The 11,110-nt window shown below is 63.1% G+C and overlaps 4 protein-coding genes across 4 annotated transcripts; 2 read left to right on the top strand and 2 right to left on the bottom strand.

Moving 5' to 3' along the window:
- The first annotated feature begins 546 nt into the window (after positions 1-546).
- On the top strand, positions 547-2,381 carry THITE_2123161 (uncharacterized protein). The gene is made up of 4 exons (XM_003657394.1): positions 547-865; positions 1,107-1,552; positions 1,624-1,822; positions 1,888-2,381. Exons 1-4 carry the CDS (start codon positions 722-724, stop codon positions 2,185-2,187), a joined length of 1,089 nt encoding a protein of 362 aa, XP_003657442.1. The 5' UTR covers positions 547-721; the 3' UTR covers positions 2,188-2,381.
- A 294-nt stretch (positions 2,382-2,675) lies between these two features.
- THITE_2123159 (uncharacterized protein) lies at positions 2,676-5,086 on the bottom strand. Its single transcript, XM_003657393.1, has 2 exons — positions 3,925-5,086; positions 2,676-3,834 (listed from the first exon to the last, which is right to left on the bottom strand). The coding sequence occupies exons 1-2, from the start codon at positions 4,742-4,744 to the stop codon at positions 2,975-2,977; spliced, it is 1,680 nt and encodes a 559-aa protein (XP_003657441.1). The 5' UTR covers positions 4,745-5,086; the 3' UTR covers positions 2,676-2,974.
- Positions 5,087-5,811: 725 nt separating this feature from the next.
- On the top strand, positions 5,812-7,686 carry THITE_124165 (uncharacterized protein; the record flags this gene model as incomplete). The annotated part of the gene is made up of 1 exon (XM_003657392.1): positions 5,812-7,686. One exon carries the CDS (start codon positions 5,812-5,814, stop codon positions 7,684-7,686), a length of 1,875 nt encoding a protein of 624 aa, XP_003657440.1.
- Positions 7,687-7,963: 277 nt separating this feature from the next.
- On the bottom strand, positions 7,964-10,919 carry THITE_2097551 (uncharacterized protein; the record flags this gene model as incomplete). Its single annotated transcript, XM_003657391.1, has 7 exons — positions 7,964-8,949; positions 9,025-9,711; positions 9,775-9,814; positions 9,885-10,014; positions 10,076-10,462; positions 10,528-10,688; positions 10,775-10,919. 7 exons carry the CDS (start codon positions 10,917-10,919, stop codon positions 8,232-8,234), a joined length of 2,268 nt encoding a protein of 755 aa, XP_003657439.1. The 3' UTR covers positions 7,964-8,231.
- Positions 10,920-11,110: the final 191 nt, after the last annotated feature.

Genomic DNA, 11,110 nt, shown 5'->3' with positions numbered 1-11,110 from the left:
CGATCGAATGAGACATGCACCGGAGGCGGTGGGGACGGAGAGAGGGTCTTGTTGGATCCGCATCGCTTAACTGAACTTGGCTACCCTTGGCCGAGCGCTAGGTGCTTGGCATGAGTCGTTTCTCGTCCGACATCGCCTGAGAGCTAGAATTTGCCGAATTCGTGGAGAGTCACGTCAGTGAGTAGCGTTGACGTTGCAGTATTGTACGGAATTTGGCTGCTCTGGGACCTGTGCCATTCCGCAGACAGGAGAGAGGCAGACCAAATTGGGTGAAGAGACCATCCCTGAATCATACTGTATGTACACACATAAATCACCCGGCAGATGAAAACCGGCCACCACAACTACCTGGTATCCCACGCCGCGGAAAGCGCGATTTAACAAACGGGCCCTAGTGTAGTCGTGCAGCCGACATCAACCGATGCGCGGAATGCTTACACGTGTAGTGTAGTAGTGTACTCCGCAGTGTCATGTCATGTGTTTCCATAGTCGGGGCTCATTAGCAAATAAACCCCCACACGTTGGGTTCCGGCGCGTAGCCGGTGTGGAGCGTGAGTGCACCCTGGTTATCTGATGAATTTTATCGCTCGATCAGATAATCGCGCTCTCCCCCCCCCTAAACTTACTTTGTCCTGCGTCCTCCCATCGCAAGCCCCTCAACCGGCCTTGCACTCCTCCTTCTCCCTTGAGGCCTCAATTGAGCAGAAAGACGCGTCCCAAAATGCCAGACGTCTTCTCCGTCCCCATTTTCCTGGTGACCTTCCGCGAAGCGCTCGAGACGGTCATCATCGTCTCGGTGCTGCTCGCCTTTCTCAAGCAGACCCTCGACGATGACAAGGTGCTGCACAAGCGGCTGGTGCGCCAGGTAGGCCCCCCCTCTGTTTCTTCTCTGTCTATCCATTCCGGACGAGTTCACCATGTGTCATCCTCGCCTGTGACATCGTTTTTTCCACCACCATTCCCATCCCTCCTCACCTCGACCATCATGCAATCCCATTTTCTCTTACCTCTCTCCCCTCTCCTCGACCGCTTCATGGCACCATCCCTTCCCTTCCTTTACCCAACGTTGGCCCGGCTGACAAAACCTGAACGCGGGGCAACCCCAGGTCTGGCTCGGCACCTTCCTCGGCCTGCTGATCTGCCTGATCATCGCGGCGGCGCTGATCGCCGTCTTCTACACCGCGGGCGTCAACAAGTGGGACACGTCCGAGCTGCGCTTCGAGGGCGCCTTCGCGCTCGTCGCCAGCCTCATCATCAGCGTCGTCGGCGCCGCCCTGCTGCGCATCGGCCGCATGCAGGACAAGTGGCGCGCCAAGCTGGCCGCCGTCATGGACCGCCACCCGGCCGCCGGCGAGACCAAGGGCGGCCGCGTCAAGCGGTGGATGGAGCGCTACGCCATGTTCGCCCTGCCCTTCGTGACCGTGCTGCGCGAGGGCATCGAGGCCGTCGTCTTCATCGCCGGCGTGACCTTCACCGCGCCCGCGACCGCCGTGCCGCTGGCCGTGGTCGTCGGCCTCGCCGCTGGGGTGGCGGTCGGATATGTCTTGTACAAGTAAGTGGCCCCCGCAAGCTGCGGTGTAGAGGTGGACGAACAGGTGGCGCTGACTGTCTTGACTGTCTTAGGGGCGGTTCGTCGACCAAGATGCAGATCTTCCTTGTCATCTCCACCTGCCTGCTCTACCTTGTCGCCGCCGGGCTCTTCTCGCGCGCCGTGTGGAGCTTCGAGCAGGACGAATGGCAGCAGCTGGTCGGCAGCGACGTCGCCGAGCTGGGCGAGGGCCCTGGGTCGTATGACATTGACAGATCTGTGTGGCATGTCAACGTGAGTTGCCCTGGTACAACGACCCCAACTGCAGAACAGGCTCGGGCTGATAAATGTGCGCACAGTGCTGCAACCCGAACTACAACGGCGGCAGCGGCTGGGGCTTCTTCAACGCCATCTTCGGGTGGACCAACTCGGCGACCTACGGCTCGGTTCTCTCGTACAACCTGTACTGGCTGTGCGTGATGGCTGCCTTCTTCCTCATGAGATACCGCGAGGTGAAGGGCCACTGGCCGTTGATGAAGCGGAAGGATGCGCCACTGTCGCCGGCAGATTCGGAAGCGGAGGACCAGGGCAGTGGAAAGTATGGGAGGCAGGAGAGCAAGACGAGTCCCACGGATGAGGTGACGCAGGTCGGGGCGTAGAGCCATGGACATCTTGCGGGAGGGTGGCGGCACATATCCCAACTGGACTCGGTTCGTGACGATATTTTAATATACGGCGATTGCGTTCAGAGTGACCACGGCTACCCATGCTGAGCACGATGATGTCGGTCGACCAGGGGGTTCCAACGGTCTGGTGTTGACGCACCGTCGAGTCGCGCGTGGTAGGCATTGGAAGCCATCATGAGCACGAACGAGCCTTAGGGCAAATTGCCCCGATACTGACGGGACCGCCCTTCCATCCCAACTCTGCCTCTGCCAGCCCGGACCACCAAACCGCGCTCCTTCCCGGCGCACGCACTATATGTACAACTTCCGCACTTCCTACCACCAACTTCCCCCCACAGGGCCAGGTGGCCTAGTTGGGGGGAGCTGGGCTGGACTGGGGATCTCCGGGCCTCGCTCGAAGAGGTCCCCAGTTCGATCCCAGAGTAAAACCCCCTCGGGGTTTTCGTAGCTGGGCCACCCCCATCTCCGGTACGGAGGGGGTTGGACTGGTGAGCTTTTTAGTCATTGAATTTTTCGGGGAACTTTTCTATCCTTCCCGCCCACGCGTCGCCATCTCTCGGCCGCACCGGGTTGAACCCTCATTTTTCTTTCCGTCGATAGGACAGATGCCACGTTGTTGTTGGTATTAATTATTGTCGTCGCCGTCGCCGCACAGAGGCGTAAGAAACCCATCACCACAACCCGGGGTACCTTTGCCCATCACAAACCCCATCTCCTTCATATTAACCCAGCGCAGCCCTGCTTGCCATGCCATGACGATCTACTTCAAAACGTCGGCCGGCCTGCACCGCCCAAACTCGACCCCCCTCGAGTCCTCCCGCTCGTCGGGCGTCCAGTCCCACTCGGTGGCCGTAAACAGCGCCCGCGCCATCGCGTCGACCGCCAGCGCGCCCTCGTACCTCAGCCGCGGGTCCGTCGCCACGGCACGCGTGAAGCGGAACACCCTCGCCGACGACTGCTGCTCCTCCTCCTCCTCCGCCTCCGCCCTCTTCTTCTCCTTCCCGTTTTTTTCTCTCCTGCTGTCGCTCTTTTCCCCTTTCCCGCTGGTTTTTCCACCTGCGCCGTGCCGCCGCCCCCCCGCCTCCTCCTCCTCCTCCTCCTCCTCCCGCAGCAGCAGACTGCGGCACCAGGCGACGCGCTCGCGGTCGCGGGCCCAGGCCGCGCGCGAGATCGACACCACGTTGGACGAGAGCATCGCCTGGATGTGCTCGAGCGCGGGCAGCAGGCGGGTGCGCAGGCCGCAGTTGGTGTGGTGCTTGTCGATCTGGTAGGCCGGGCACTGCTTGAGGGTCGCGAGGATGTGGCCGATGTCGGTGGTGGCGGCGAGGTCGCGGGCGTCGGCGGCGGCGGCGGCGGCGGCGGCGGCGGTGGTGGTGGTGCCTGGGTAATTATGGTGGTGGTGGTGGTGGCTACCTGTATGGGACGCAAAGTCGGAGAGCACCAGCAGGCCGCGGCTGCACAGGAACTTGACCATCTCGCCGAGCTGGTAGGAGTCGCAGCTGGGGCTGGATTCGTAGCCCAGTTTGCATTGCCGCGTGCGGGACGTGTAGAGCTGCAGGAAGTGCCGCTGTACGGAGGCGATGGTGGCGAGAATGCATTCGCGGCGATACTGGAGCTCTCCTGGGGAGCAGGATATTTTAGTCAGAGGCGGGTACCTAGGAATGCTACGGGGATTTATTCGATGGAACGGAACGGACGGGAGCTGCTCACTTTCGAGGTCGTCGGGGAGATCCCACCAGGCGGCGCTGGTGCCCTCCTCGTCTTCGTCAAACGAGGCGCTCCATCTCCTCGAGCCGTACATGATGAGCTCACGGGTGGCAGTGTGCATCTTCAGCGGCTGGTCGAGCAGCCACGATACGAGTATTTTCTGCCGGAGGGTCTCCTCGGCCGATCTGCTGAGCGCAGGACCGTCGTCTCTCGACAGCCGGGTCTGCGTGGCAGGCCATTTGTATTTCAGCGCATTCAGGTACCTCGACACCGTGGCCGTGCAGGCGAAGCGGTCAGCCAGGACGGCCAGCACGGCCAGATACTGCATCGTCACGGCCTTGGGGTTGGTGGACTGCTTCCGATGGAGGATCCTCAAGAGGTCTTCGAAGACAGCGGCCTGCTCTGCCGACCGGGTCGCCTCGTCGTCCTCGTGAATGTGCACCACGGGGAGCTCGGCGGCCTCGGCCTCGGACGGCTTCACGTTCTTCAGGGCCAGCTGCTGGAAGCGGGCCTCGATCGACCTGGCTTCAGCAAATCTCGTGTCGCTGAGCAGATTGTCGAAGTACTTCGAGTTCTGCTTCAGGACAGCGAGATGAGTCCTGTATCGGACACGCGTTGTCGCCTCGAGGGCTGGCGGCGCACTTTGCTGGCCGGGCCTGGACCTCGCAGCACTCCTCGCAGCCCTCCTCGCAGCCTTCAGCGTCTCCTTGGACGTCTCGAAGGTTACGTCCAGAAGGATGTCCCCGTCCGGCACGATCTCGACGATCCGCAAGTCCGGCTGGGTGGCCGAGTCTGCAGAATCGCCATCCTGGCCATCTTCCATGTCGCCCACCTCGTGAGCGGCCTCATGCGGTCGCAGAGGGGAACACGGGGTGTTGGGGGAAGGAGGGCGAGAGGGGCAGCAGGTGTCGCCGCGGCCAACCGTTTCAAGGGTTCGGCGTGGAGACACTCTCAACTCCGGTTCGCTCACACTTGTCTGCACGGATTGGTTGAACCCTGGAAGTGAGGGAGAGGGAGGCTGTAGTTCGTATTCCGTTCACAGTAAGTTTGAGCTGTGCTGTGTAAGTGGACAAAGTCTCCGCAGCTGCCAAGCCACGCACTGCTGTGGGCTCAACTCCGCTAGATACCTAGTAATTCAAACAGATGACGTTGGCTGTAATGGACAGCCCCACCAAGCCCATTCTCTCTGTGGATGCCTTCCATCCACGCAGTGGATGTTTCACTTGCTTCGACACTTGGATTCCGTCCTTTGCGTTGAGGAACTTGACGCCGCCCCCCGTGCCTCCGAGTTAGTGTATGTAAATCGGGAGAAACAGAACAAGATGGTGTATGAAAGAGAGCCACATTGCTACCGTATTCCTGGTTCCATTCCATATACGGGTGTGCTCAGGGATACAGCATCCATATCTATTTTCGCAATTTCAGCAGGAAAAAACGTTTCTCGGTGGAAAAGCTCTCCCAGGTCACCGAATAATTTCCATTGGACCAGGGCCTGACTTGCCAACCTGGAAGGAGGTTATCTTGCCAAGCACAGCCCTGCATTGTCCCACCAGTCCCCTGCAACGGCGCGCTCCAGCTGCTGTGAAGCTGCTGCAAGCGCTCCGGCCCAACACCCTGGGCTGTCCGCCGTCCCCAACAGCTCCGACACCACCAGTTCAGCCCCTCGTTGGCCGCCTCACTGTGCCACCGAGTCGTCTTGTTGTGCAATGGCAGCGCACTCCGGGCCTGCTCAGCTGCTGCATCTTCGGTTCGCCAGTCGGGAGCCTGCATTAACACTAACCTCCACGTTGTCGGCCCAGCGCGAGCGCAATGCCCGCGTCGTCCCGCCGTCGGATGCTCGGACAGATTGGGGGTCCTCCAGTGCGACACGCAACGCTTCTTGATGCCTTCATGAACTATGTCGCAACCTTCTTCCACGCCAGCCGAGAGACACGCGTAAGGAGCGCCGCCATGTCGCTGCGCGCGCTACGCATTGCTGGAGCGCGCCGTCCGCTCCGAGCGCCGACCCGAGCAACAGCAGTCCTGGCTCTGCCTCTCCGCGACGCGCCGGACCTCCGTGACGGTAGCCCCGGCCGGCAACTCGCCAACCGACCCTTCCGCCGCGGCTTCCACAACTACTTCGTGACGCACCTCCCTTCCTCGTCGCTGCATCCCGACTCGCGGTCGTCGGCCGGCCCCGGCCACAAGCTCCCGCGGTCCGCCTCGACACCCCACACCCCGGCCCCGGGGTCCGGCCCGGCCGTGACGCCCCCGAACATGCCCAGCCGCGACCTGACCGTCGTGCGAATACCCCTGCGCAGCGCCAAGCACCACTTTGGCGTCTCGGCGTCCCGCGGGCAGCGCATCTACAACGAGGACACGTACCAGGCCGGAACCATCCACATGCCCGCCTTCGCCAAGCGGGTACCCATCAGTCTGGTGCGCAGCCAGGCCGCCAGGACGGCCGGCGAGGGAACCAGCGCCGACAGCGCCCTGGGGGATCCGCAGGTCTTCTACTTTGGCGTCTTCGACGGTCACGGCGGCAGCGAGTGCAGCGACTTCCTCCGCGACGAGCTGCACGGGTACATTGAGCAGGCCGCGGCCGAGTTCGGCCTGAAGAGCAGTCTGAAGCGAGACCACGGCGCACCGGACTCGACCCGCGACCCCGACAGCAGCTGGGCCGGCCCGCAGGAGACAAAGCCACAGCAACAACACGACCCGGGCAAACAGCACCAAGCAGCTGCCGCGGACAGCTCCAAAGCCGCCCGGCTCCAAGCCGAGCTCCTGGCCGAGTACAAGCGCACAGTCGGCGGCTACTTCCGCCGCTTTCGCCCCGACCACTTCGACGTGCCTATCGCACCCTCGACGCGCGAGTCCTCCTCCTCCTCCTCCTCCTCCTCCTCCTCCTCAGCACCCGGCCACCCTTCTGCTTCCCCTGCCCAACCACGACACTCCTCTGGCCCGACAACCCTCGAATCGGTCCTCACGTACGCCTTCCTGCGCGCCGACCTCGACTTCGTCACGGCGCAGGCGCGCAAGCCCGACCCGGACGACCCCTACGTCGCCGACATCCCGCTCAACAAGGACGAGATCCTCGGCTCGCCGCACCTGCCGCCCTCGGGCCACGGCATCGGCGGGCCGACGCGCTTCAAAGGCGGCTCGACCGCCTCGGTCGCGCTCATCTCCACGCCGACCCCGTCCCCCTTCTGGCACCCGGCGGCGCACAGCACGCTGGTAGTCGCGCACGTGGGCGACACGCGCGCGCTGCTGTGCGAGACGGCGACGGGCGCGCCGGTGGCGCTGACGGCGGACCACCGGCCTTCGGCGCCCGCCGAGGCGCGGCGCCTGCGGCGCTTCCTGGCCGACTCGCTGGTCACCGACTCGCTCGGCGAGGAGCGCATCGAGGGGCTGGCCAACAGCCGCGCGTTCGGCGACGTGGCGGCCAAGCGCGTCGGCGTGTCCGCCGAGCCCGACGTCGTCCGCGTCGAGCTGGCCCCCGCCGCCTTCGCCTTCCTCGTGCTCGTCAGCGACGGCGTCAGCGGCGCCCTCAGCGACCGCGAGATCGTCGACGTCGTCAAGGAGGCCGCCACCCCCGACGAGGGCGCCCGCAGGGTCGTCGAGTACGCCACCGAGGTGTCCGCCGACGGCGACAATGCTACCTGTCTTGTTGTGCGCCTCGGCGGGTGGGAGAGGCGCAGCGAGGGCGGCCTCGGCAGTCTGGGCACTAAGGAGATGCGGGAGATGAGGAGGGCCGAGGCGCTGGATCCGAGGCGGAGGGGGCGGTAGGGGTGGGAGGGTTCCTCTAAGTTTTCTTTTCTTCCACCGAAGTTCCAGTTTCACCCTCGTTTTCTCTCTCTCTCTCTCTCTCTCGTATATATCGTGTGTTTTCTATGTTGTGATGGCGGCGCGTTAGATTCCCCGCGGTTCTGCATAGCATGGCATGGCGTGGCGTGCGTGGCTTGGGAGCGCAAGAAGCACTATGCGTACGGAATGTAAAGCATCAAGTAGGGTGACGAAAAGGAATCAGCTAGACACGCTTATAGCGCGGGAGGACCGGCGTTTTCGGGGAGCAGCCTGGTTGGCTAAACGCATTCCATCTACTCTGGACTACCTAGTTAGACTTTATTTTCAGATTCTTCCACTTGTATCATCATCATCATCAACCAGAAAGTGAAAATAGAGAAGGCGGCAGAACACCAAAAATGCAACGACGGGCGTCCGTCTTGGGGGGCGAGGTCTGAGATTTAGACAGGAAGGTATACCGCGCAATCAGCTCTCTAGGTAGCTTTCCACTTGCACTCCTCTCCAGCCTCTTGCTAGTCCACATTCCCTCAGTACCGCGGATACTGCCCCCACGGGGCCGGCGGCGCCCCATATCCTCCGCCATAGTGCGGCGGCTGCTGGCCCTGGTGATGGCCCGGGTAATGGCCGCCGTGCGCGGGCGGGTGCGCGTGCTGCGCGTGGTGCGCGTGCTGTCCGTACACGCCGCCCTGCCCGGGATACGCCTGGGGATAAGGGCCACCGCCATAGGCCGGCGACTGCGACGGAGGCGACGCGCTGGCGGCGTAGTAGCTCGCCGCCGCGCCGCCGGACGACGACCCGGGCCGAGGTTGCCCTGGCGACGCGCTGGCCGCGAAGTAGCTCGCCGCCTGGCCGTGCATGGGCGGCGGCGCCACGGCGGCGCTCGCGCTCTCGTGCGTCTCATGGTTCGTCGTCTGGATCTGCGACCAGAGCGAGCCGGCGGGCTTGCCGTGGCCGCCGTCGCCGTGGCCGCACCCGCCGCCGGCGCCGCCCACGGAGCGGTTGCCGGCGGCGGCGGCGTCGCTGAGGATGTGGTTCTTGTTGTGCCGGACGGATTCGGATGACAGGAGGTGGTTGAGCTGGTCGCGGTAGGGCGTCTCCTGCGCCCACCGGCGGACCGTCTCGAACATGTTGCGCTGGATCTCGATGTGCTCGTTGCGCGCGGCCGGATGGTGGAAGGCCCGCAGGACGTCGTTGACGACTTCGTCGACGGGGACGCCGGGGTTCTCCCAGGCGTAGACGACGCGGCTTCATCAAGGTCAGCGGTCGGAGGTTTGGGGGGGTGGGGGAGGTTGGATCAGCCACGAGGGAGAGCAAGCTTACGGGACGACATATTGAAGGATGGTGGCGGCCACGCGGCCAGCGCACGAGTTGAGGACGTTGGTGAAATGGTCCTTGGAGAGCATCGAGTGGGTCGGGTTGTCGCACCGCGGGTTGGTCCACGGCTCGAGCTGCTGTTTGGCGCTGGAGGCGATCAGGCCCGAGGAGCCATCCTTGAGCACCTTGGACACCTGGTTGATGATGGGCCGCACGAAAGGGGCCAACAGGCCGAGGACGAACGCGGTGAGCGTCTCGCTGATGTGCTCCAGCAGCTTCTCCAAGCCCGGGATCTTGGAGATCATGCCGCTGATGGCCCGGACAATCTTATCGCGGAATTCCAGGATGGGATAGATCTGCTTTGCGACCTTGACGGGGTCGAAGTTCGGGCTCATGCCAGGAATCACATTGGGGTTGGCAGCACTGGGGGCACCGGGGCCGGCATTGGAGGCGCGCATGTTTTCCTGCTCTTGGGCAGCAGACATAGCCATAAGGTTTCTGGCCTGGGCCGCAAAGGCGTCGCCGACGCCGGGGAGTTGGGAGACGAGGGAGATAAAGTCGCCGCCGCCCGACCCGGACCCCGAGCCAAGGAAGCCTCGCTGGCCGTCGCTAGCTTTATTGGCTAGCTCGGCATTCAAGAGGGCGACGTCGATCTCGTCGACCTCGGATTGAGTGAAATGATCGGTGGCCTCGCTGCGCCGAAGTTAGTAGACCGACAACATTCCAACGGTTGGGGCCAAAAAAACTTGTGCCTACCCAATGACTGAATGCAAAAAGTCAACGCCTCCGAATGTTCCTGCATACGGCATCATCAGCATAAGCCCGGAACGGCATGCCCCTCAGTTGTCTCCCATATATATACATACCGGTGACGAGAGGATATACGGTCCTGCCGTTCAGTTGAATTTGGGTGGCAGTGCCGCAGTGAGGGAACACATTGTGGTAGCCCAGCTCGATCAGGGCTAGCTCGCAGTAGTTGCTGTGGGCGGGGAAGTCCTGCTGGATAATCAGAGAGAGAGATCAAACCCGGCCGGTGGCACGAATGGAATCAACGCACCTCCATGCAGTGGAGGGCCTGGCCCAGGCACCGGAGCGCTTCGCAGAGGTCGGCCTCCTTGCCGGAGGTGCCAGCGGCGCCGCTCGTGTAGACGCGGCCGAAATGGATGCTGCGAGCGAAGCTGAAGCGCAGGTAGCCGGCGCTGGTGGCCCAGCCGCCGGACTCGTTGGCGATGTAGTTCTTCATGCCGGTGCGCGGGTCGATCTCGAGCTCGCGGGGATCTACGGGACCCCGCAGGCGCGGGTCGAACTTGCGCGCATCCTGGTTGTCGGCGTAGCCAAGCGGGTTGTCGATGTGCTCCTCGGGCCGGTAGACGCCCAGGCGCTCCTCTGTGACCTCGAACTCCTCGGTGGCGTAGCCATTGGCCATGAAGGAGAGGACCCAGACCTACAGAAGTTGACGCCGGTCAGCAGCGCGGCGGCGACAAACGAGGGAGCGAGGGGGGCGCATACGATAATCCTGATGGTGGCCGCGTTGATGCCCTTCAGACTGCCGACATCGACGGCCTGCGAGTAGTCCCGCAGCCAGTTGCCAAAGTAGACACGGCGCACCATCATGGATGTCCACTTCTTGCCGTGCAGGAAGGCGACCGTCTTGAGCATGTCCTCGACGTCTGGGGCAGAAGCGTCAGCTGCACAGCCCATGCTTGCCGCCCGTGATGGATATCCATCGACAGGGCAGTATGCACGGAATACACACCTCCATGCCGCCAGTTGGTGCCCTCGACCTGGGCGATGGACGGGATGTTGCCCGCGCCAAACGCCGCCGCCTTGCCGGGGAGCACGACAAGGAGCAGCGCGAGGACGAGAAGCGCGCTGCCCCAGCCCATCCTGAGTCCTGCCATGGCGCCGACAGAGAGCGAGTGAGCGGAGGAAAGATGTGGCGTCAGTTAAGTTCCTGGTTCTGGTTGGGCGCAAATGTGTGATGGTGGTTTACGATCACCCGGCAGGCCCTGGTGGAGGTGCACAGCAAGGGAGCGATTCTTGCAAGCAGTTAGGATGCTGGCCTGGCTAGCACCGAGGGATAGCGATAGCC

Source organism: Thermothielavioides terrestris, chromosome 6, assembly GCF_000226115.1.
Source record: "Thermothielavioides terrestris NRRL 8126 chromosome 6, complete sequence".
Lineage (NCBI taxonomy): Eukaryota > Fungi > Ascomycota > Sordariomycetes > Sordariales > Chaetomiaceae > Thermothielavioides > Thermothielavioides terrestris.
Note: the sequence above shows the minus strand (reverse complement) of the source record. Positions and strands in the feature narration are given on the sequence as shown.